This window comes from Agelaius phoeniceus, chromosome 9 (assembly GCF_051311805.1).
Source record: "Agelaius phoeniceus isolate bAgePho1 chromosome 9, bAgePho1.hap1, whole genome shotgun sequence".
NCBI classification, from domain to species: Eukaryota; Metazoa; Chordata; class Aves; order Passeriformes; family Icteridae; genus Agelaius; species Agelaius phoeniceus.
In genome coordinates, this window is record NC_135273.1 from 21,256,341 (window position 1) to 21,282,086 (window position 25,746).

General features: G+C 37.5%; 1 protein-coding gene across 7 annotated transcripts in view; it reads left to right on the top strand.

The window, feature by feature from the left end:
* Positions 1-25,746, top strand: part of KAT6B (lysine acetyltransferase 6B) — a 103,582-nt gene that overhangs the window by 24,620 nt on the left and 53,216 nt on the right. For 6 of the 7 annotated variants that reach the window (XM_077183233.1, XM_054637292.2, XM_054637295.2 and 3 more), the window contains exon 3: positions 24,199-24,307. In XM_077183233.1, coding sequence (XP_077039348.1) covers positions 24,199-24,307 — 109 coding nt within the window. Of the gene's footprint in view, positions 1-6,618; positions 6,695-24,198; positions 24,308-25,746 lie in introns of all 7 variants that reach the window. The other variant, XM_077183234.1, reaches the window with a different exon arrangement.

A 25,746-nucleotide genomic window follows, 5' to 3' on the forward strand; every position in this document is an offset into this window, starting at 1 on the left:
CCACAATAAAAGGCTGTATAATGCAATTAACAGGTATTGTCCATTAAATCCCAAGGAAGGTGTGGGAAAAAAACATAAAAGGAGTTTTATTTATTTTCATTATATATAATAAAGGATAGAGGTGAGAGGGGGAAATACTACCTTCCCATGAAAGTTGTTTTCCATGTGTATGTACAGCAGTACAACATGTTAGATTTCCAAAACTTTGCTTTTCCCCTCTGTCTTTGATTTGTAGGGCTAAACACTCCTGCACAGTAGAGTTGCAGGTTGTTGAGTCTTTTCTAATACTGTGTTCTCCTTTGATAGATGAATCATTAGATTCATTAATGGTCATTAAGACCATTCTTGATATGTTTTACCAGTAAGAAAGCACTTCTTGGCTTTCAGATTTGGAGAAGCTTTCATGCTAAATAAGGTATTTTCTCAAATGTTCTTGTTCTTGGATATAATGATTTTGCAGAAGTAGAATACATCTCATGACCATGTGAAATTAGGTACTTTACTGAAGTTGTCCATTATCTTACACATCGGCTCTACAGGGGTTGCCATTTCAAGCTGTTTGGGTGGAAGAAATTCTAAGAGCATGCATCCTAGGTTTTGCCAGAAGGATTTAGGAGAATCTGGCACGTTGGTCACTAGGTGAGATTTGAGTCAGCTAGGACACTTCATGCCCTCCATTGGTCCAGGCTGTGCCTGGATCTGCAGAACTGCTATCTGTATGTCTCATTTGCAGCTGTAATCAAAAGTAAGTGTATTAATTTCTAGTACCAGAGGTAAATGATCTTCAGCTGCTTTTCAGACTCTTAAGTAATGAGACTAATCTATTGCAATAAAAGCTCTACCAGTCAATGAGTATGGTACTTTAAGTAATTCTGTGGTTTAAATTTAATTACTGTACAGTGCTTTTTAAATCAAACTTTTGCTGGCTGCAGGGCAAAGCATCTTAAGCTTTGTCAAATTTAAACTGTATGTCATGTGGAATTTTTTTAAGAGTGATAACTATGATCCTGTCAACTACAATATGTTCTGTATTTACAAGAGAAGAATTGCAGCTGTTGAAGTTGGTCAATTATATAGGAAGTAATGGGATCAACTGTACTGGGATGCCAGAAAATAATTGAGTGTGTAAATGAGAGCCAGACTCAGTAGTCTGTGACATCATACACTGAATACAAGGTTTTAATGATAAACTAGGTACTAATTATGGAGCTTTTCTGTGCTACAAATGAGCTAATTTATAGACTGCCAGCACCTGAAGAAGGAGTCTCTTAGGGCCAGAGGCTTGTGTATTATAACATATTTATTGGTTTGATAAAAGCTGTATTGCATTATCTGTCCAATTTAACCAGGAAGTATTTTTCTTATCATTTAACTGTAAATCTCAAGAGGAGAAAACTGTAGACTGTGATTTTATGTTCTAATGCCACTTAGCAGTAGCAATTCAGGAATTGATGGAAGTAACAGTTTTAAACAGCTTTCAGGGAAGAGAATTTTCTTCTTGGAAGTGATTTTTATTTGCCTTGAGGTACTCTACTTTAAAACATATTCATTCACAAATGTATATATACAGTATTTTATTTGTGCCACCCTCATTTATACAATGATTTACCAACCTCATTTTTTTGTGAAGACTGAAAGATTTTGATTTTACAAACAGAAAAAATGAGGTGCAAGGTTGAGTGAGGATAGAAGAGAAACCCAGAAGACTACAGGGAATGAAAGAAAGGCAGAAGAAGAAAATACTCTGTCTGCTGTAAACTTTATAATGGTAATGTGTGTTACTGAGAGCAGCTTCCTTCCTGCAGGTACTGTCAGCCACTTAGCAGCTTTGAGGTTTTGACTTGTCTTGTGCAGTTAATTGAGTAACTTGCTACTAGCTTACAGCCAGCTTCAGATACTTGGGCCAAAAGATGTGGGGTGCTGTATCAAATGTTGTGGCAACACATCCAACTGTAGCAAACCAGAACTTTGTTACTGATGAGTTTGATGCCTTCTGAAATCACTAGCAAAACACAGTGTTAGTGGGTTCCTCACCTGTGAGGTGATTTTATGACCAGTTTCTATGAGGGGTGGGAGAAACTCTCTAGTAGAGCCATTCTGGTCATTTTGGGTTTTCCTTTTAGTTGTAGGAGCTGAAGGAATTGTCTTTGCACTACTGTGCTTGTTTACTGCTTGTTTATGGAATATGTGGTAGTCACTTGAATAAACCTGTGATGTTTGTTTTTGGAGGTGGGAAGGATTTCTAGGTACTTAAATCCCAATTCAGATCCTGGAACCACAGAAGTATATGAGCCTAAGTCTTATGGAAAGTTAATGGTTATGAGGAGTGCAAACTATTCATGTCCTCTCTTTCTTTTGGTCTAATACTGTAGTAATAACTGGGATTGATTAGAAAGTAGTGTGACTGAACAGCCTTGGAAGGTGGTACTTTTTTGAAGAATGGGAAAACTTTCATAAGGGTTCAGGTTGAGTGGGGGGTTTTGTGCCTTCATTTTTTTTTTTTAATTGCTAAGAATGCTTTTCTTATTTCATGCTAGGTTGTTATCTCCTTCAGTCCCACCCCAGTTTAGGATGTGACTGCTACTTACAACTCAGTTGTAGCATAGGTATTGTACTGTATGGCATAGTAAATTACTGTAGGGCATAGTAAGGCTGAAATTACACTCGTACCTGTTTCTGTTTCCAAAGGAGTGGACATGGAGGCATGAGCTACATGTGATGAAAGCAGGGGGATGGGACAGGGCCCAGTGTTGTCTTGGAAAGATCAAAACTCAATTTGAAAAGTTCTTCACCTCTTGAAATCACAAAAATATTCTATTTGATCTGGAATATGTTTATACTTGGAGAAAATAAAAATCTCTAGAGAGATCAGCTTATTCATATCAGCTGGGTTTTGCTTATGTGCCTACCTGAGAGCAAGCAGTCCCTTGGCATAGAATGTGCTGTCTGCCATGTCACTCAAACAGAATAGAGAGGTAAATATGTGTGGAAGTGATTAACATTATGCTGATCTGTTACTGCACATGTCTTTATGTGCATTTTTAGTGTATCTGTCTCTGTTTTGCCAGATGTTCCTGTAGTGTGTTATGCTGACATTAGGGCTCCTGTGGTAATATGCAGTGACACCATACCCTGTCCTGAGAGAGACTGGAGTGAAGACTCCAAGGTGGAGACATGCTCAAGCTGCTGGGCTGCTCAATGTCCTGGCAGTTACATATGGAGCTGTTATTGCTGCCACCTTCTGCAGAGCTGCTGCTGGTTGGAATTCATGTAGAGAGGAGTGTTGGTATAATTCTCTTAGCTGGATCTGTTGCTTTTGTGCAGTCAGGTAACTCGGCACAGGTTTCCCCAGCACATGGATGTGGTGTCTCCCAAGGTGTCTTTGCACCAGCCACCTGTTGCTGCTGGCTGCCAAGCTAACTAAATCTGGGAGCCACAGTGCTAAACTATGTCTGTGTTGAAAGTATTAAACATAACTCTTAAAGCAGGAAGCTGTGAGGTTGTCATAATAGCTTGAGCTTCTAGATTCTTTATTTTGGTGGTCTCCCAGCTACTGGCCCATGTGAGGTTCTGTGTGGGCAGTAAAAAAGGAGTGTCTGTGCCTCAAGAAAATGTATTGAAAGCAAACAGATCATTCATGTTGGCTGTTTCTCAGATCAAATGTAAATGTCTTTATTATATTATGTATTAATAGTCTTGGGTTGTTTGGGTTGCTTTATAATGCACAATTGTTTTAAAGGAAATGAATATTTTCTGACTTTGTTCAAATACACCAAGCTTAATGAAAAGCAGTTTGAACTAGATTGGTTTAATGAGGCCTGCTTCTATCAAATTTACTGCCTTAAACCCAACTACAAATAAAGTGAATTAAAGACCAAATTATTTCAGTACAGATGTGCATTGAACCAGTGTGTTATAATGATTAATTTCCTCAAGTGTTTAATTCCCAGTAGACTTTTGTGTCAACTGCCAAAAAAGAATTTATTGACTTTACATTAAGCATAGTTTGGTCTAGTTGATTAGATTGTTCAAGTGTAAATTAGTGGGTGGTAGAAGACTGTGTTCTATTGCAATTTTATTTTGTCTTAAGCAAATTATCTCATGCCTTATTAGCAGTGCTTAAAATACATAGTTCTGAATCCTCAAAGAGATGCTGGGGCTTTCAGAGGTGTTAGGGTTTCTCCTGTTCATTATGTAAGAACTTAGATATTCAAGCAGTTTTCCTCCTGCCTTGCCCTAAGAGCACACTGCTAGGACTGTGTAGTAGATTTGAATGCTTTGTGGCAAATTTGCTAGTTTTTTATCATTTTTATTTTACAAGTGATGTTAAAGTTGAGTTTCAGCACATACAAATAGAGAGACCATTTTCCATCTGGGATAAGCATGGTCTAGATGCAAAACACTTCCCATAGCTTCCCTTCCAAGTCCTGTCTTGTACATCTGTTGCTCCAAATAGATGACTTTCATTTGTCTCTGCTTTTTATGGATTGCAGTCAGGAAACATGATTTGACTAATGTCTCCTGTCTCATACAAAGATAATGCTAGGGGAGTATCTATTTTTTTGGTTGTGTTTTAAAGGGCTGCAGATGCCATGTGCAGTAGTTGATACTGTGTGTTTATCATTGTCAAATAACTTGTATCCTCAAATGCATTCTCTTCGCCCGTACCCAAACATGCCATCAAAGGATCGTTAGAAATGATAGGTGTTGAAATAGATCATCCTGATAGGTGTTGAAATAGATGATCCTGATAGACCTTTTTATGTTTCAATTAAAAATTGTGCTGTGCGTTCTTTTTTTTTTAAAAGCAGATTTCTAGTTGGGCATAACAGCTCTCCAGCTTGAAACATAATTACTGTTGGATCAAACTTTCTGTTTTGTGTCTGTTATCAAGTTACCTATCAAAGAAAATAAGATGAACGTTTAAAAGGTTCAGATCAAAGGCAACTGATTTAGCTACACTGGAGGCTCCCATTTTTTAATTTAAAATGTATCTACGACTAACTGATTGCCTCTCACATTTTTAAAAAAAATATTGACATCCTGCTGAAGTATGCAGTGACCTCACTTCTAGCTGAGTTGTGTAGGTTTCACTGCAGGCACACTGAAAGCATTGATATTCCTGTAACCTTTTGAGGCAAGATATGTGTTTAGTGTATTAATGAGCTGGTTGAAGTGATGTACAGTAATTTCATCCTTGGGTAAAAACAGATGTGAAAGATTCTGTTTTAATATTTAATCAAGCTCAAAGCCTCTGTTGGCTTGTTTAAGTTGACCTGACAGCATTATACCTGGAAACACTTTGAATTAAACCCTGAGTGCTTGACCTTGTTCAAACAGTTGTAATTTAATAAGGCTGCTGTCTTTGTGGAGATAGTGCGGCTAATGGGGAAATCTCTTCTTGGCCGGGGTTGCTTTTTATTGCAGTGGAAAAACTTGGTATCTGTTCTTAAAAAGATGTTAATCAGATGAAGTAATAAAAATGAAATAAAGAGCAAAAGAAGTTTTGTATGAGGGTAGCTAGTCATAGATTATAGTTTCAAAAGGAATTCTAGAAGATACCTGCTTTCTTTGAATGTCTTGAGCATTCTTTCATTACATGTTTCTGGCAATTACTAATACTGTAGTTCAGCTCTTGCCAGAACTTTTCTTAGGGTTAGGAAGCTCTGTTTCTAGAGTGTTGTATATTGGTTTGGACTCAGTAAAGTCAGAGCTTGCATCAGTTTAAGGCAAATTGAATGCTTCTTCAAGTTTTTGGTTGGTTGTTGTTGGTGTTTGTGTGGTGTTTTTTGTTTCGCCTCTTCTCCTGCTTGTGCCTGCAACAGTGTTTGTTTGGCATCTTTTTGAAAAGAATGGCCCAGGGAGAGGTGGGGGGGAAACAAAGGCTTCAATGTTTGTGAACAAGTGTCACTGTATCAGCTAAAACTTTGTGAGAAGAGGTGGCAGTGAAGTAGAAGATAAACTTTGAGTATCAAAGTAGATTTCAGCATAATATCTGGGGTCTAAATGAGGTAGGCTGTGTAGTACCGAGACAGGGGAGCAGTTCTTATTAATTAAATGTAGTCACAAAGCTGGGAATGAAGTGAGAGAAAAACATCAGGATCCATATCTCCCTAATTCCATGTGTCTATTCAAAGACTTAATAAAATTGTTAGATTTCTTGATGATTGGCTGGACAGAACTGCACTGCTGTTAAAATTTGCCATCAGATTTGATAGTTTGACTGTCTGGTTTACCAAGATTAAACTTGTGTTTTTAGTAATCCCAAAAAATCTGTACTTTAAATAACAATACTAAAATCAGAATTTTTACTCTGAAATACAGCTACCCTTAAAACACAGTGTTGTAAAATATTGTCTGTTTGTTGCTAAAGAGTATTAATATAGCTTGAAAGTACATGTTAAACAAGGATTGCATCTGTTTACAAGAAAGCTTCCACATGCTGTAACAAATGTGCCTCACTATGCCAAACAAAACAATAATTCATTAAAATCCCTTTTTCTCACTCTATCAAAATATAACTTTTATTCTCAAGTTCAGTAAGGTAATTATAGCTTAAATGTAATAGAATTTGTATTGGTGTAGGTTATTTTATTACAGCTTTCTTCATATTCCTAGGATGCAGTTGATAAACATGATACCTATGGATGCATGCATTCAACACTTCTGTTCTAGAATCAAGCAACGGATCAGGGTAAGCTTGAAAGCATTATAAAGAATTGCAGTAATACTGACTGATGCCCAGAGTGGACCCAACACATGGTTGTTTCTTCAATCATCATTTTTTTGCAAAGGCATTAAAAAGAAATAACTGTGCAGACCTTGCTGAAGGTAGTTGTTGCTGGTCTTTGACTTACGTGGGTGAAGAAAGGGTAACAAATTCTAAAATAAGTGTTCTTTCACCTACTAGTTACTCATTGGCACCTTATCTTTAGGGATTTTAATTGTTTGTATATTTTGAGAGCTTGATTATGATTTGTCAAGCTTAAGAACTGTTGAGATTGCTTCTCTGATCTGTCATGACTGTTTTGTGCAGTAGCCTGTTTCTTCTGAAGCTTGTGTTTCTACTGAAACTGTAACTCAAGTACAGACATCAGTGACAGAAAGTGGCTGTCAGCAGTATGTTAGTATTAGAAACCTCTGGCAAGACTTCAGCTGCATTCTGTGCTTTTGTGGATCTTCTTCAGATTCTGCTTTGGCTGTAGAAATGTTAGCTAGCAGCATTTTGGTACTTTATTTTTGCATGGTTTTTCCCTGGAAGGCTGATGATGTGTGGTGCCTTTCACCTCCAGAGGACTATTGGAAAAATGGCTCAGGCCCTTTACTGTGGGAGGTTATCTTGGCTGCTTGCAGGCTGATGTAAATGACAGGGAGTCTCAGTCCAGGTCTTTAAGAACAGGTGTTGACTTTTAGGCCTAAGCAGGGTCATTTCATGGTCTTGCAAATTTCAACAGTCTGGCCTGTTGATTCCCTGTGGCAAAGGACATATGTGAAGGTAATGCCTTTAACAGAGTAATTCCTGGTCTGATTTCTTAGAATGGATCTGAAGCCACCTGATAAACACACTTGAGGAAACTCCATGTGCTGTACTTGCTGTATGTGCTAAATCTACATTTCCCAGGCCTATTGCAGTGATAGCATAGCAAGCTGGCAGGTTTCTTCTGTTGTCTCATTTTCTTGGTAGGACCTGGGACCTTGCAAGTAACTGTCTGTTAGTTGCTGCTTGAGTCATGGGGACAGATGTGGCTACTTCTAAGACCCAAGAGGTAGCAGCCAATTTTGCTGATAGCACAGAGACTTGAACTCAGGCTTACTTGATTTGGATGTGATTGAACCGTTGCCCCATTTTTCCCATAAGCAGGAGGAAAAAAAACCTGTAATTTCAGTGCTGTGGCAGATGGACAGGTTTTTTATGGATGGAAAGTATCTAGTTTCTATGCTTCTTTTGGCAGTGCTAGTTTATTCTGAAATACATCCATCTTGGATACACACTGCTGGATTGGGTAGAGATGCTTAAGCTGAGTCTGGTCCAATATACAGAAGTAGTAGTGGTCTTGGAGTGACAATTCCACTGAGGGGGAAAGTGCTACATCTGGTACACTTGTTAAGGATATTTGCTTGCTTATTTATTTTCTGCTTTCCTACATAAAAGATAAAAAGGAAAGAAAGCAGTTGCAGTTACTTTGCAGCTGCAGTCAGTGTCAGTCAGATGTACTTTGCCCATCTTCCCTCAGTAAAGTTGAGCTTAATGGCCAGATCACACAGTTAACTTCTACTCAAGCAAAAATGACAAGTAGGTTTCATGAAAATTGAGAGTAGCAAGTAGATGTCTTTTGAATTATTACTGCTGAAAGAGGAGGGAGGACAGGTCTCTATCTTGATCTTTGTGTTTGGGGTATTTCACATAATAGTAGAAGTAGTAGCCAGATAAAGAATTAATATATGATACTGGATTATATGTGGCACATGTTCCTTCTTGGTAAGATGGAGATCCAGGGTAGGTAAATAGCAAGGAGGAAGAATATTGGGGTTCTAAGTGTGAGCATGAGAGATATATTTTGAAAATTTGGAGCTGAGGAGGTAGTGAAGATGGATAATCCACTCAGAAGCCAATTTTGCGATATGGGTTGTGCTGAGGAATGAACTATTCATAAATGTCCAAGATTCTAGGCTAAGTTAATGTTTTTTAGTGTGAAACTAAGTACTTTAAAAATCCCATGGGTTTAAGGGCTGCTTCATAGCAAGAATAAAGAGAGAAATCTTGAGTTGTTTTTCTGCTTTCATAGCAAGAGAAACAAATTTCACCATCTTGTTTAAAAGCAGGATCTACATGTTCTGTGCAATTAGCTTGCCAAGATAGTCAGATAGAATGAGGAACAATGCTTTCATTTCTTTGGTGTGATGTTTCTGGCCTTTCTGACCTTTTCTCTCCCATCTTGTTCCCATTACACAAAACTGGTTTCAAACCACACATTTTTTCTGTTTGTGTACCTTAATAAAAGATGCAATACAGCTAGGAATTGCTTAATTTTATTTAATAAGATGTTCAAGGAGTCAAATTTAAGCCCTTTTACCCTTGTATTTTTGTGCTGGATTTTTTTTTTTTTTTTTTTTTTTTTTTTTTTTTTGTTGTTGTTGCTACAGATTGAATTCAAAATGGATAGCCCAGTGAGTGGTTTTTGCTTTGGTTGCACTGTTTGGCAAGTATTTGTAAGAGATTAAGCCAGAATCTCTTGTATATATAACTGCCCACATCCTCTTAGATCTTTTGTAATACAAGTACAAAACATTATTCTTGCCTGAGAAGTGTATAGTGAGATTTTTTGTTTTGCAGGCTCTCTAGAAGTTGTAGACTTGTAGTAAGAGTTGTATGGGATGAAAATGTTTAAAATTTCCAGTTGTTGGGATGAAAATGTTTAAAATTTGCATATGTAGTACTTACATATGTAGATTAGAGAAATCCCTTTGAATTATTTTGCTGCAAGTTTCTCCATTTAATTTGCCTTCCAAAAAAATCAATGCATACATAGGTAATTAAATCAGAAATCAGACTAGGTTAGTTTCTTCAGTAGGAGGCGCAAATAATTTTACAACCCGTTTGTCATGACTGCAGCTTCATTTTCTGAAGGTGCCAGCAATCAGCTGTGTTGGTTTAGCTGTGCATTGGTACCAGCAGCTCGCTCAGTGCCTGCAGAGCGATCAGTGTCACTGGCAGTGCTGCGTGCTCGGATCTATCTAACATGGCTCTGTAACACCAGGCCCAGGGGGGACTAGCAGCACGAGCAGCAGCTTGCTTTTGACAGCACAATGTCCTTGTTGCTATTGATTAGATTGTTCAGTGAAGTGAAAAAACATTGATCCAGCTTTAAACTGGTAGTTATATGATAATCCTGGAGATGAATGAGTATCAAGTGGAGTATTGCTGGTGGGAGGTGGCATGGGGGAATCCAATACTGGTTTTCTTGTGTAACTAATAATAGGCTAATAAAACTAAAACAAAAAAATTAAATAGATGTTTGATTATTTAGATCTACAGTAAATTAAATGCAGCTAATAAATATGTACCGGATCTCTCTGCACAACAGATGTAAACAGCTGTAAAATGACATAGGTCTTGTCTCTCTAATTTCCTAAATCCCTGTTCACTACTGGTCTCTAGTCTGGGCACTGGAAGTAATGCTGATATTTTCACTGGTGGAGGTTTGGGGCATTGCTCTTGTAGTTTTTTGGGTCTGATTGGTGGTTATGTTTGGCACTGAGCTGCTCTGAAATGACACGTTTTGGAGTGAAAGTCAGTTCGTGTTTAGGTCCCGTCTCATCCTCCTGTTACATCCAAAGCTATCTGTATCATGTTACTTTTTCATTTGGGTGATACATGTCTACGCTGACATTGCCACAGTGACTCTCTGTGCAGAACTGAAAACCAGCTGCATGTTCAGCCTCAGTTCCAAGGGATAGGGCCAGAGCTTCCAGGTGCTGGGTTCTCTTCAGTGGTATTGAAATGCTGTGGGAAGAGCAAAGAACTGTCCTTAAGGTTTGAGGTTTTTTTCTAAACAGTGATGCTCTTATCAGCTATCCAGAGGCAGTGTGAAAGGAGGAAAATTACAGATCCAAAACAGAAACTGAAGCTCTTCATTGAATTATTATTCTAGCAGCTGTTTGTAACTTTATGCAGATGCTTTCAATTAAATGTGACTTAGGAAAGCTGTAAAAATGTCCCAGTGCGTTGTTCAGAATTGTAGTGGAAATAAATTTCAAGTGGGGGAATGTGGGATTAACTAATGCAGTAAGAGATTTATGCCCCTGTATAAACAAAAATTGCAACATGGCTCTGACATCTTATGCAACTCTGTCAGGTGGTACCATTGTGATTTGTCTGCTGGTAGGTTGTGACTTTTACTTCTGTTTGGCTTCAGAGATTTTAGGCTTTTAGAGAATGTGCTTGTGATGATTGATACAAGGATTTATGCTTGAGAAAATCAAGAGGCTGCCCAGAGATTATTGAACCTCCATCCTTGTCAGTGTTCAGGACTCTGATATTGATTTGCTGTGCTTCCCTGTTGTCTGACTTGACATCAATTTGTGTTTTTACACTGAATTTATCTCCCTTTATGGTGTGTCCAGAGAAGATTCAGCAGAGGTGTTCTGGGGAAAAGTCATTCCTCTTTAGGTTTCCAGGAGTGTGTATAGGTTTGTATGGAGAATACCTTTTCCCTCAGCTGATGACTTCAGTATTCCATTACACTTTGATTCCACCTTTCCCCTCCAAGCAGTGCAGATTCTCTAGAGGATGCTGGTCAGCAGACCATGAAGATGCTCCACAGCAGGTGGAGCATCTCTCCTTTGACAACAGGAGGAGAGAGTTGGGCTTGTTGCACCTGCAGAAGAGAAGGCTGTAGGGAGAATATGTAGCACCTTCCAGTACCTGAAAGGGCCTACACAAAGGGCTTTTTGCAAGGATGTGTGGTGATAGGACAAGGGAAAATTACTTGAATTGAAAGGGTTTAAGAGCAGGTTCAACTGAAATGGTTAGAGTAAGGTTTAGATTGGGTACTAGGAAGAAATTCTTTACTGTGAGGGTGGTGAAGAACAGGTTGCCTGGTGAAGCTGGAGATGTCCCATCCCTCTGAGTTTTTGAGATCAGGTTGGATGTGGCTTTGAGCAAGGTGGCCTAGTGAAACACACACACACACACCCCAGTGGCAGAAGGTTGGAACTAGATGATCTTTAAGGGCTCTACCGGCCCAAACCATTCTATGAATGTGCAAATTCACATGAGTAGGGCAGAGGTCTTAGTGAAAGCGTTGATTTTTCCTAGAAAGCAGTGCTGGAGTAGTGACAGTACTGCACAATTAACTATGGGCAGAGGCATCCTTTCTCCCAGGAAACTGAAGTCTTAAATTGTAGTAAAATACTCATCCTGTCTTTCCTCCTGGAGAAGATAAAATGCAAAAAAAAGTAAAAAGTACTTTACTTCCTTATGGGTAGTTACTGTGAAGGAGAATGTTGTCAGTGCATGAAAGATCTCATAAGTAAAGTTGATGTTTTGGGGATGTTACAGTGCTACTTTTTTCTCCTGAGCTTCTGGAAAAGAGATGATGTTAGGAGATACTCACAAAATCACTATAGTAACAGCAGCTTTTGCTTATAGCTGCTGTTTTCTCTTCTGGTGGTTTATGATACAGAGGTGTTCTTCACCTTGTTTTTAGTGTGGCAAGGGGCATGATATGTAACCAAGTTATTAGTTCTCATCAGTCTTTTCCAGCACTCTTTTAACAATGAACTTCAGTAAATAACTGTCAAACTTGCCATTGTTCTCATATGAATACGCAATCATTGAATTGCAATGATACAATTAAAAGGAATATAAATCTGCAGATTGTGTGGGCTGTCACTGATACAGGATTTGCAGGGACCTTTTGAGAGCCTTTTTCATAACAGTAGAAATTCCTGACTTCCTGAATCAACACTTCTATCTGCCTGTATAGTCTTACTGTATCAGAGTGCCTTGGCCAGTTGGGGTTTGAATTTGTTATGAGAGGGGCCTACAAGGGGGATTAAAAGTACATTCTCAAGAAAAATTGATTTTTACCTTTTTTATGTCTTTCTTTAATATGTAGTTTGAGCTAATCAAGTATTAATTTATTGGCAGGTTGAAAATATAGATCTGAGACTGTTTTGAAATATAAAAGTGGTCTGAGTGCTTCTAGATGTGTCCCAAACAAGAAATGAACCCATGGCTATTACAATGAGGTTCCTGATCCCAGAATAAGTTGTGTGATTTAGGTTTGTTTCTCAAGTTGTATCAAACATTATTTCCAGAAGTAGTCTGTAATTTTAAAGAAGTAAGAAAGATTAGAGTGAGAAGTTAGTTTCAGTTGCTTGATTCATGTATTTTGGCTTTTAAGCTTTGCTATGTTTTGAGTAATAAAGTTATACAGGGGGGCTGTGCGATATTAATACTTTCCCCTTCCTTTCCCCCTCTTTTTCCTACTGTCGTCATGTTTTGTCACTGTCAAGTGTAGATTTACTCAAGTGTAGATTTATTTCTCATTCAAACTGTTGTTTTTGTTGGCAGGAGCTACAAGCAAGTCTGTGAAATTATGTAATGTCTGAAAAGTTATGTTCATGATTAATTAGCCTATCACAAAACTATTTTAGTGTGTGTGGAATAACTAGATCATATTTTTTATTTATTTGGCAGGGGTAGAAGGCACTCTGGTCAGATGAAGGAACTTCAGAGTGCTTTGTATTAACTATTCTATACATTACCTGTTTACATTTGGAACATGAAATGTATGTCTTTTTTATTGGTCACTTAATGTGAACCTCATATTTATTTTATTTTTTTTTAAGGAAACGAGTTAGGGCTGCAGGTATTCCTTTTTTCCCAAACTGTAAAATTTATAGTTTTTGCTTAAAACTGAACACCCTTTAAATGGCATACTCAAAGAAAATTTGCTGGAAGTTAAAAAATGGGGTAATGATACGTTAGTTCTGAACTGTATGGACATGAATGGCACACCTCTCATGGCAGTGGAGTCAAGATCTCAAGCAGAATTTGAAGTCTGGAGGGAACTTTCTCTCTTATTTATGCTGCAGAGCTTTCTCTTTGCTTCCCCTCTACAAAAAAAAAAGGTATCCTAGTGGAGTTAGGTTATTATCTGAAAATTTAAAGGTATAGATATTGAACCTTTCAGATGTTGATTTATTTGTTAAGAATTCTTGCTAGTAATGGACACATCTAGGTTTTATTGTAAGCATGAAAATAGAGAGAAAAGGCATCTTCTGTGGTTTGGGCTACAGAGAGGTGTTACTAACCTCTTACTGAAGTGATCATATTTTAGACAAGTAGTTTTTAAAACTTTTTCTGTCCTCTTTGAAACTTCTGATTTGCATCACTCAAGTACAATTTCACAAATCCTTGCTTTTTGGAAATGTGAAGGAGATACTGTGCCCATCCTGAATGTAATTACTCATTTAAACCAGCTTTGCAGTTAAAAAATAGCACATATAACTTTTTGTTTTCACTAAGTTGACAACATTCTTTCTTATGGTTTCTTACTGTCACGCTTAGTTGTAAATACTGGAAAGTTAAGGCATGAACAGACAAGAGCTGTAAATAATAATTTTATTTAGACAATTAGAAACAGTGGTATAGTCAATCTTCTGGCTGTGTTTCAGGATCCACTATGTACTTGGTGCTTCAGAGTGGTTAAGGAAGGTGCTTTGCTCATGGGAGCCTGAAATATATACTCTGTAGGGATAGGAATTGCAGGCTTCATTGCAATGATCACATTTTTGTTGTACTTATCTGTTGGTGCTAAAACAGCCGAATAGTGCATGTACAAACTGAAAAAGTGAAATATAAAACTGAGTTGTTTACTTGTCTCTTGGTCTTACAGGCTAATCCAGTCCTAAAGACTTTTCAGTGAGTTACACAGGGTGGCTCTTGTCATGCTGCTTGTCCATTTCCATTGAGATACTGTATTTTCACACTCCTGTGTGAAGGAAGAGGCAAGGGAAACATCTTTGCACAGAAAATTTTGTCATGAAGTGGATTCCTGCAATGTATTTTAATGAGTATATCATTATGTCTTGTCCCAACCATGCTCTGCGCTCATTTGGAATTAGATGAAAAGTGTTTTTGCAGTTCCGCTGCATAAGAAAATTTGCAGTAAAAGTAGTTTGAGTATTATTAGTGAGAGTTTTACTTTAATGGCCAGGGCACTTAACTGTGGATGATGCTGTAGGTACAGGTTATTTCACTGAATATTTCACAGAATATCCAGTTCTTTTACTGGATGGAAGCAAACAGGAACTGCTTCCTGTCAGAGATGAAAGGAGGTTGAAATTGAAGTCTTCTAGAATCAAACTTGGGTATGGTCCAAGAGTGCTTTTAGATGGATTTGCTAAGTCATAATTTCGTAATTCATTCTTTCCTTTGGTTTTGCCTTTTTATTGAAGTTGCTTATCACCTTCTGTAAGCCATTGCTAGTTTTGAAGCAGAGTGTAGCTACCTTTGAAGCACTGTTTAAAAATCCCTCATGAAATTACAGTCAACAAGCTGCTGACTTAATGAACTTTGTTATGACCTTGCTCCTGTCCTTTTTTGTGTCCATTTGCACAAATGCTGATGCTAGAATTTGCATGTTTTCCTTGAGTAACATGGCAATTTAATGTTATTGGTAGGACAGAGAATGGCCTCATGGGCTTCATAGACTGTAATACTTGGAAATAGTGTAGAAGATAAATTGGAACCAGTGCTTGAGAGCCTCACTGGATTTGTTTCTAAAAGCCACACAATACAAGCTGCTGCAATAATTTTTTTTTTATTTCCCCTCTCCCCCTCTAGTCCCCCAGCTTAAATATAATACTTAAGGCAAATTTTAAGCCTCTTTCCTTCAAGAGACTTTCATTTAATTTTATATAATAGGCCTACTTAAAAACCTTTCTAAGAAAAACTGGTCTTCTGTGAAATGTTTACTGGCTTTGTTCTGAGCTGTTCAAGCTCTGGTCTACATCACATGGCTAGTTAGTGCTTTATTATATTCTAAGGGAGATTATTTTACTCTATTTATAAAATGACCTACAGTGATCTGAGTTTTTAATTAAGAAATCAGAATTATGCTTTTTGCTTTGGGGGCTTGTGATTTCTTGATAGTCTGTCACTATTGAACATGATCAATACATAGGAAGAAGCAGAGACTGACAAAGCAATCTGTGTCATTTATTGGAAGTGCCAGCCTCTTAGGTAACTCCTTGGGGTACAGGGCTACCCTGCCTCTTCACCTTTATTATCCTCTGCCATGGATTTCAGCACATGATCAAGCAAAAAACTGCTGCTCTCCCCAGTCTTGTGTAAAATGCACTGTGTATGTATTTTACAGAGCTGGCAGATTTTCAATGGCTTTGTGTCTTGGGCAGTGGCTTGTAAAGGTAAATTCCTGCAAGTGATTTCAGTGTCTTGGCTGTTGAATAAACTGCTTTTCTTCTCTCAAGAATAAAGTTCAGTTCCTGTCAGGGGAAAAAAAAAAAAATGAAGCTGTTAGCATTTAATCAGCTGTTTGTCCAAATCCTCTTGCTTTGGAAAGGAGACCAGGAATTATTTCATTTTTAAAAGAATAAATAGATAAAGAAGTAGATTTTCATGACTTGTATTACTCTGCAGCTCACCTGGTAGAGAAGTATCTTAGTGCCTGTGTTTTTTACTAGATAGAAACCAGTGACTAAAAACCAAATGGTCAGTGGCCAAGCTGCTGCTGCTTGTTCCCTGTAAGAATATGAAGTTAGCTGTGTCATTTTTCTCCTACTTGGGCCTTGGTAAGAGAAGTGGCTGTGTTATTTAGAGTGATGTAATTTATGCTGAATTTGTTCTTGAAATAGTTGAGCAGAAAGGATGTAAAGTTATATCCATGAGTTAAAACTAAATGCTTTTTTGTTTAAAAAACCCAAAATGTATACAACAAAACCGAAATGTATGTGCTCTCTATTTAAAGCTTCTACTTCCTAGACATATCAGTGGAAAAAATCTAAAAAGTAGTTCTCTTGTAAGCCCATATCGGGTTCTGGAGTTTGTGGCTGTAATAATCTTGCTTTGGTCCTAATATTTTTCTCTTATATGAGGCAACTAGGCAGGATATGTCTTGACTTTGTGCAGAAATTCACCTACTTCATCTTGGAGTAGAACAGGGCTCTGCTTGTTTTATTTAGAATTGCATTTCAAACACTAGCCCAGTTTCAAAAAGCTCTGCTTCTGTATTTAGTATACTGCTATTCAAATCTAGATTGTGCTGACAGTAAATTTGCCCCAAAGAGTAAACTAGATAAAATATGCATATGATCAATTTAATATGCAATTAAACATTTTCCCTGAGCAATTAGCATCAAGACAACTAATAATTATCCTGTGCCACGCTGCAAACATTATACGCATTTATGTAAGATGACTTTGGTAATAAGTTATGGATAAAAATATGCATATATACAAACATCTGAGTAAACATAATATCATAGCAATGAAGCATGTGCTTTTCATACTGGAGTTTATTTAATCTGTGTAAAAACAATATGTCTCCCCAAAGAATGTAAAAGTTGACGTGGCCATGGGATCATGATCTCTGAATTGCACCACAGCTTACCTTGTGGTTGTGTGCATCACCTGCTTCATTCTAGTTGCAGTGCAGTAAATGATAAAATTTGGAGATGGAAAATGCAACTCCATTTGACAACTGTATATACATGTGACTAAAAACAAGGGATACCATGTTTGGAAGTCTCCTAAGCATATAAAGAAACTGAGATAAAGAAGACATTGTGGAAATTAGCACGTGATGAGCAGGATTGTTGAAAGCTAGATAATGCACTTTAAAACTAATGCACTTTACCTCTGAGTTAGATTTTACACAAAGATAACTCAGTTCCATTTTCTTGACACCTAAGACATGGGTACCCTCAAGAACCCTGGAGCTTATCTAGGCAGGGCAGCTGATCCCAGCTGACCAAAGAGATGTTCCATACCCTAAAATGTTAGGCTCAGTGTATAAAGTGGGAGCAAGAAGGCAGTGGGGTGCACCAACACAGGGTGATGTTGTTTGTCTTCCCAAGGAGCCATTACATGTGAAGGGGCCCTGCTCTCCTGGCAATGGCTGAACACCTGCCTATCCATGGGCACTGGTGCATCAATTCCTTGGTGTGCTCTGCTTGTGTATGTGGCTTTTGCTTTGGCTATTAAACTGTCTTTATCTCAGCCCATGAGTTTTCCACTTTTGCTCTTGTGATTCTCTCCCTATCCCCATGTGGGGGTAATGAGTGAGCAGCTGTGTGGATCTTAGTTGCCAGCTGGGGTTAAACCGCGGCACATAGAAATTAATGCAAGACCACAGAGGAGATGCAGTTTAAGTATCAGAGATTGTTGACAGAAACAGTAGCAGGACCTATACATATCCAAGGGTTGTTTTTAGATGGACTTGAGTAATTCTGTGTGTCTGTTGAATCTGGACTATAGTTGGAAAGCCTCCCTTCTGTAAGTGTAGAGGCTTTCTATTTATTCTGTTGAAAATAAATGCTGAGCCTCCAGATGACCAGGACATTTAGTTGTATTTTTGAGCTGCTGCTTTGCATCTTACTCTAGACATTCTGTGCTTGCTTTGGGGGCTGGTTTTTCAACAGAAAGTGAAATTTTAATATTTTCCATGGATATAAACTACAAATGAAACATGAATGCAGGTTGGCTTTTGTGCAGCTAATTAAGTCTGAGCTAATCTAGTATTACTCTTGCAGTTAGATGGCTTTGGGGTGTGTGAATCCAGTAGGACAGGAAGGGTTTTAAATTTACCCTTTTGCATAGTTCTAGGTATCTCTGATGGTTACCTTATATATCACAATGCTTTTAGAGAGAGATCTTTGAAAGTACAGGAGGGACGTGTGAGCAGAGGAAGCCACGAAGCCACCGTGTAGTAAGGAAGTAAATCTTATACAAAAGCAAGGCACACAAACCTGCATTCTAGCAGTGATGATAATCTTTGGGGAGAAGAGGAGAAGTTTGAAGTTGCAATGTTTAGTTTTTCCTCAATGCAGACCATTTATGCAGTTAGTTGATTTAAAAGTGTAATAAGGAAAGTTCACAGCCTGGTCAGTCCTCTCTTTTTGGAACTGCCCTTGTACTGGCCTTTGCTTTGTGCTCTTTGAATGCATAACTGCTACATTAAGGTTTGTAGCAGGTGTAATTTTTCCACACTTCTGCCTGTCAGGATGTGTTTACCATGATTTGAGATAGTGTGTTTGCCATGCTTTGCAGCCCTATAGGACTAATATGGGAACTACTGGATAGCTAGCAAGTTGTTTTAAAAATTCAGAATTTGGTTTAACTTACAGTTCCTGAAACATGATGATTTTCTTTTTCAAATGTGGAAAATAAACTGTTTTGTACGCACACAGAATGGATGCAGGAAAGGGATTGCAGCTGAAAGTGTTCACAGAACCTTGTCTTGTGTGGGATGAAGAGCAGCTGCTTCAGTAGATGAGGCAGAAATCAGTACCTGTTGCTGATAAAGCTTTTGCTTTCCAATATTAATATTTCAGAAAACAGTATTTAGAGATGCTTCTCGCAGTATTTCATGTTCAGAGACTTCTTTTTTCAAACCATGGTAAAAACAAAAAAAGGAAAAAAAATAAAATAGTGCAGATAGCCCTCAAAGGTACTTTATAAAAATGTAGGTATTCTGAGAAAGCCAGCTTGCTTCTTCTGTCCTTCCTAAGGCTGGAGATAGGCTGGGACCAGGACACTGGATCTGTACTGAAGGTCATGGCAGCTTCACTTTTTAGTAAAATTCGCCCCTCTCTGCTGGTAGCCCTGCAATTACTTACATGCTGTTTCTGTTCATAGGATAACAGAGATATCTGATGTTTGGGTATCATGCACAAGGATGTGCTTTCCAGCAGGTAGTCAGATGATGTTGAGGTGGTTCTGAAAAGGCATGGAGAGGCAGTTGCTAATGGGAACAGTTGAGGTTTTTGGTTTGCTAGTAAAATTTCTTGGGAGTGTGTGTGAAACTTTTAATCTCTTTTAATGTGTGCATAACACTTAATGAGATAGCACTTAAGACTGTAATTGTGTGTACACAGCTAATGCCTAACAGTTTTCAGACAATCTGTTTAAAACCTCAGAGTGCTATAGCAATGCAAATAGGAATCTGCTTGCTATGAGTGGGATTTATAGTTTTGGGTAACTTTGCATACTCAAAAATAAAGTAAAATGAAACTTTTCAGGACCTAATGTGACTCCTTTGGGGGGGGGGGGGAGATGTTAGAACATACTAAATGCTTAATCAAATAAACATAAATTTCACAAGCACAGAAACTACATAGGAAAAAAAAATGGTTTGGGCCTTGGTTCTGGGACAAGTTCTGGCATAAGGTAATAAAAATCCAGCTGAATTTTTACCAAGGATTTATTTTGTGCAGGGGCAAAGCCTATTAGTATCTCAGACTAGATAGCTGTGAGTCATTAAAACAAACAAAATAATTTGCTGGTTGCATAAATGGCTTCCAAGTCTTTGCTTAAAAATGGACACTGCACTAGTTTAGGTAAATGCAAGCACTATATTGTTATTTCTGAATTAGTGATATGAAAGGTGTCCTTGCCCATGGTAGGGCAGTTGGAATTAGATTTTTGCTCTTTCTAAATTAAACCATTCTATGATTCTTTACTTTTTGTGGACCAGTTAGAATGCAGAATATGTAAAGACTGTGAGCAGTAAGTATAGTGGGTCCTTAATGTTTCACAATGTGTAAACTATGTCAAATAGTTAAAATGCTTTGGAGTTTTCTGGGGGCTCTGGGGTGGTTTTTTCAGTTGGATCAATTACAGAACCCTTATTGAAGGCACTAAATAAATATTTTTTACTTTTAGTCTTTATCTGTACCACACATATTAAACTTGGTTTTTATTCTTGCGTTTTTTAGTGACTGAAATACTGAAGCTATAAACAAAATTTAATGTACACACATTCTTGATTTTTTAGTGAAAATTGTTTCAAATATTAGAATAATCACAATCAATTACTGTTTGGAATAGTTTTGAAATTATAGATGTTGTAGAATTGGATTTTGGTGGTGTTTTTTGGTGATAGAATATTGTCATACAGTACATGGTTTTAACGCTGTTTAGAGGATTGAAGGACTGCAGTTGTTGTATGTATGATTTTTGAGGGATTGATTGACTATGGCAGTTGAATGTGTGATGCTTAAATAAGTACGGTTCAATTTCTGCTTGGAAAGTAGAATAAAAACCCAACCTGTTTACAGGTGCTGAGTTGATGGTCTGTTATTCCTCCATGGTGTGTCTATCTTAATGTTTTTAAAATAGAGGTTTCCTGACTGCTCTTTGTGAAACTTCGATTTTTGAATGCATGTTGGCATAAGGGATGAATTTTCTGTAAATTTGCTCTTACTGCAGTTGGGAATACAGTTATTAGAACAAGGCAGTCTGTTGAATTTGAATGTTCTAGTAACCTAGCAAACTAAATTGTTTTGCAAGTTGTCATCTACCTTATTCACAGAATTAAAGGGATGAAAAATTCTTCTCAGCTTATTAGTTCTGTTGAAGCAATAGTATGTTACTGGGTAAGAGTTATTCAGACCTCACTTGTGAGACAGAGCAGACACCATACTCTTAAAGCTTTTGTAACACAAATATTAATATTAAGTACTAATACCAAAAGTATTACTGGCTCATCTGGTACAAAATACTGCAGTGTTGAATAACTGACTTGAATAGAACTCATTCTGTAAGAGATGAAATGGAATTAACCTTCCTGAAGACTAATCCTTGTTTTTCAAAAGATACCTCATGGCTCTATTTTAGAAGATAAACTACTGATTAGAAAAATAGGTTAATTTCTCTTAGAGTTCCCTTTGAATAAGGTAGGAGGTGTGCTGCTCTTTGGATGACGTTCTGCTGTTGTTAACAACAGCTAAAAAATTGCACTAGCTCCCTCCCCCCCCCCAAAAACAAATTAACCCCAAACACCCATAGTTGATGCTAATTGAGGCACTTGTGAGCCAGAACTAATACTACCAGTATGAATTCAGGCTTGCTTTGACTGTGCAAGCTAAAGCAAATGGAAATGATGTCTTGTTTACTGTGCTGACAGGAGTGTGTGTATTTGTAACTTTCAGTAGTTGAGAGAACAGACCCTGTAATACAGTTATGAATGTAAATGGCTTCAAAAAATATACTGGAGCCTGTAAGCTTCTTGGAACTTGTATATGAGGTGATAGGATTTGCAAGCTCTTTGTGATTAGTTTTGGTATGGGAACATCAGTCTTTGTAGCCCTGAACTGCCAACAACCTTTGTCCTTTATTTTACCTTCAGAAAAAAAAAGGGGGGGGATGGGGTGGGGTCATGTTTGAAATAGGGAAGTAAATGAATGTTGGCTAATGGCCATGTCTTTTCCTAGAGCAAAAAAAAATATCTTGGAAAGATAGATGAGATTGTGGACCTGGATTTGAATGATATGTGAAGCTTTCTAAATTATTTATCAGCACAAGCCTTTTTAGCCTTTTTGAAATGGCTAAAGCACTGTTATATTGAAGGGAAAGAGAATGGTATGGTTGCCAAGAGGAGATTTTTACTGGATTCTGCTAAAAGAATCATCTGTCTTTTAAAATTATCTGTGTTAAGTAGCAGTTAAGAAATGTCCATACAATGCTGTGAAATCTGTTTGAATAGCTCTGGACCCTTTTTCTGCTGCTGATTATTAGCATCATTAATGTATTTTGGGTTTTTTGTTACTATCATTTGCTCCAGTGACATATCTGATGAAAGCAAAATTATGGGAAAGATCTGTTGAATTATATCTGACTGGCAAGAATAGTAACTAATTCTTTCTTATTTTATTTATATATACATTCTTTTTATCCAGTGAAAAGTCCTGCAAGTAGTTGGTACAACTCTTTCCACCTCTAGAACTACAGATCTCATTCAGTGTCATCCTTCTAAAACTGACAACACCAATAATGCTTCTTTTTTGAAGCAGGACTGTTTTTGAAAGCTGTTTTATAACTTAAACAGTTGTTTTTATCCAAGTAGCAATTTCATATTTCAGCTAACCATATAATCCATAATGGAGAGCTCAGTAAGACAAAAGACTGCAGATGATGTTTGCTCCTATTGGTTATAGGGAGGTTACAGCAGTTCCCACTTGTAGATGATGGAAGGGAACACACATCTCCTTACTTATGAAAAGTTCAGCTCCGTTTATCTTTTATGTGTATTCTTTGGGGTATACAAGTATGTCAGTATTTCAGTAATTGGATTGTGAAGAGTTGAACAGTGAGCAGACCTGCTGAGGACTAAGTTTTCAGAAGAAGTACAGTGCCTTTGGGTATGTTTATATGGAAGTATGTTTATGTGTGCTCCTCTTCTATGGCTAGGACAAACTTACTTTCCTGGTGTCAACATTCTTCATGCTGCTTGACTTAAAATGATCATAAAGCTTAATAACATAAAAGTAGTTTCAATATTTCTGTGTTATATTGTGTTGAGATATAAGGGCATATCACCACGGAACTAATTCTTTCACAAGAATACCCTTAAAAACAAGCATTCCCCACTTCCCAGATCTGTAATGGAATACAGATTTATAGGTCAAGTGAAGATAGCCTGCCAGCTTTCAAAGTATTGTAGCATAAAGAGGAAATGGAAAATGAAGGTAAAGCCAATAAATGATTGCTTTGATATGTTAAACTAACAGCATTGCATACCTGAATCTGGAAGCTGTGAATTCTCTAAAGAAACCATGTTAATCTGAGTTACTGTGATACTCTCTGCTAGAAGGTACTCTGTTATTTGACTATCTCATTTGGGAGAAATTGTTGCATGTAATTTTATGTGTTACAGACCTGTTTACAAATACTTCCATGTAGTTTTTAATACATTAATATTTTGGATGTTGCAGGTTAGTGTTTTCTTTAAAGCTCTAAAATGTAATGCAGAAACGATATAATAAATATTCTCTGATTGTTTGTTATGTAATTGATAAGGAAGATGGGAAGTAGATTTGTATCCATTCTGAAGTAATTCTCTGAAGAGTTGTGTATTGCTTCTAGACATTGAAAGATTTGCATGTTTTTTGTTATGAATGTCTATCAAAGCTGATGGAACTCATCAGACTGGCATGGATAACCCTTGATCTGTTAAATCCAGTGCTTTTACCCTAAAATGGTAATTTCAGAGGAGGGTATCAGCTGTATTGAATTTCCAAGTAATAAAGTATGTCCTGAATTTGCCTTTTTGTCTTGTGCAAAGGAACTATATTTGTCTGTAATAAAGACTAGTTTACATCTTGATGTTTGAGCACTGTTGCATTTGAAGAACAAGCAATTGTGTTCTGGAGTTGCAATTGCATGCAAGAAGAGTGTCCCATGTTCTAATTTTTCCTTGTTTTTGTTAACACTATTCTTGTATTGGAGACATTTACATGGGTGAATATACAGGGTGGCTTATTATGGGCCAGCTTGAAGTTTATGAAGTATGTTAGGATGAAAACTTTGTAACCAAGTTAGGAAAGCGGACATTTGCCTTGCCAATTAGTATGTACTACACTAAAATACCAAGTAAAAGCCTAGGAGGCTGGTGGGTTTTGGTTTGGAGTTTTTTTGTTAGCTAACTGTCTGTTTATTTTTAAATCTAGCCACGAGCTGATCCCATCCCAATATGTAGCTTTTGCTTGGGAACGAAAGAATCAAATCGTGAAAAAAAACCAGAAGAGCTCTTGTCTTGTGCAGATTGTGGCAGCAGTGGTAAGTTGGCTGAATTTACAAATACTAGGAATGTTTATGTTTTAGTACGTGTTTTAAAAGTATTTTAAATTTGTGAACCTTATCCTCTCTTAGAACAAACATAGATCAAGAACTGAAACCAGGGGAACAGAAGAATTTGTTGTTATTTTTCTTGGTTTGTTTTGGTTTTGTTTGGTTTTTTTAAACTAGAATTTTGTCATCTTTAGGATAATTACAAGTGAGAGGTATTAAATAATCTTTGTGTCCAAGTATAGATCTGCTGAGTAAATTAAGAGGGGGAAACTACACTTTTACAATACAAGAATTCAGTTATTGTTTGGGATTTATGTTGGCTCTGAAAACTCAGTTTTGCATTGTGACATCAAATGATGATCAAGAATTTTGCTTGCACAGATTTACAACATTTCAGAAGCTGAGGAATAGTCATAGTAATAAAGACTATGTAGCAGTCTTTGCTGCTGCACATCTTGTGTATTCAGTTAATGTTTTTATAAAATGATTGTGTTACTCAAGAGGGAATTTGAATAATATTTTAGGTAACATACCCCATGAGGTGGGCAGCTGGTTGGTTACTTGTTGGGCACAAGATAGTGACACTGCTGATTGCATGTACCTCACTCCTGTGTGCTGCAGCAGCTCTTGCAGACTGTGACTGTTCCTAATGCAGGTGCTTCTCTTCTCTGTGGTGACCAGTGCTGGGGCCCAAGGCAACAGCCTGAACTTGTGTCAGGGGAGGTTTGGAAAAAACTTCTCCCAGAAGGTGGTTGTGTGCTAGAACAGTCTCCCCAGAGCACCAAGGCTGGCAAAGCTCTCAAGGCACATGTTGTGACTCTTGGGGATGCCCTGTGAAGGGCCAGGAGTTGGACTTGTTGATCCTTGCAGGTCCCTTCCAGCTCTGGATAGTCTGTGATTGTGTGCATCTGGAGTCCATGAATATTATCATTTTGTTGGTATGCTGACGGTAGCTTTGGCAGTTCTCAGGTCAGGCTACATCAGTCCTTGAGTAAAAATAGAGATAGTATGGATAAAAACGTGTTTTCAGTTAATCAAGATATGTTATTGATTGTCTGCTTCTCAGTTGTCACCCTGATGGTTGCTTTATATTTTAGCCACTGTATTTTTTAGTATATTTTAGCCAGTTATTATCCTCTGAAAAAAAAAAAATTACTTTTTAAACCCAGTATGCAACAGCAAACCTCATAAATTTAAATTGTCTTCCTTTAATGGTTTGTAGGTTACAGATCTCCTCTGGTTTCAAATCTGTTTTGTGATATTTGCAAAATTAATACTTGGTTAGACTTAGGTGCACAGAGTTTACATTTATCAGGTGAGCTTAGATATCAGCCACTCTTCTATTGTGTAATAATTCCCTGGTGGGTCTTAAGACACTTTAGAACTGGAAGTCTTGACTTTCATGGATCAGCTTCTATTTGAATTAA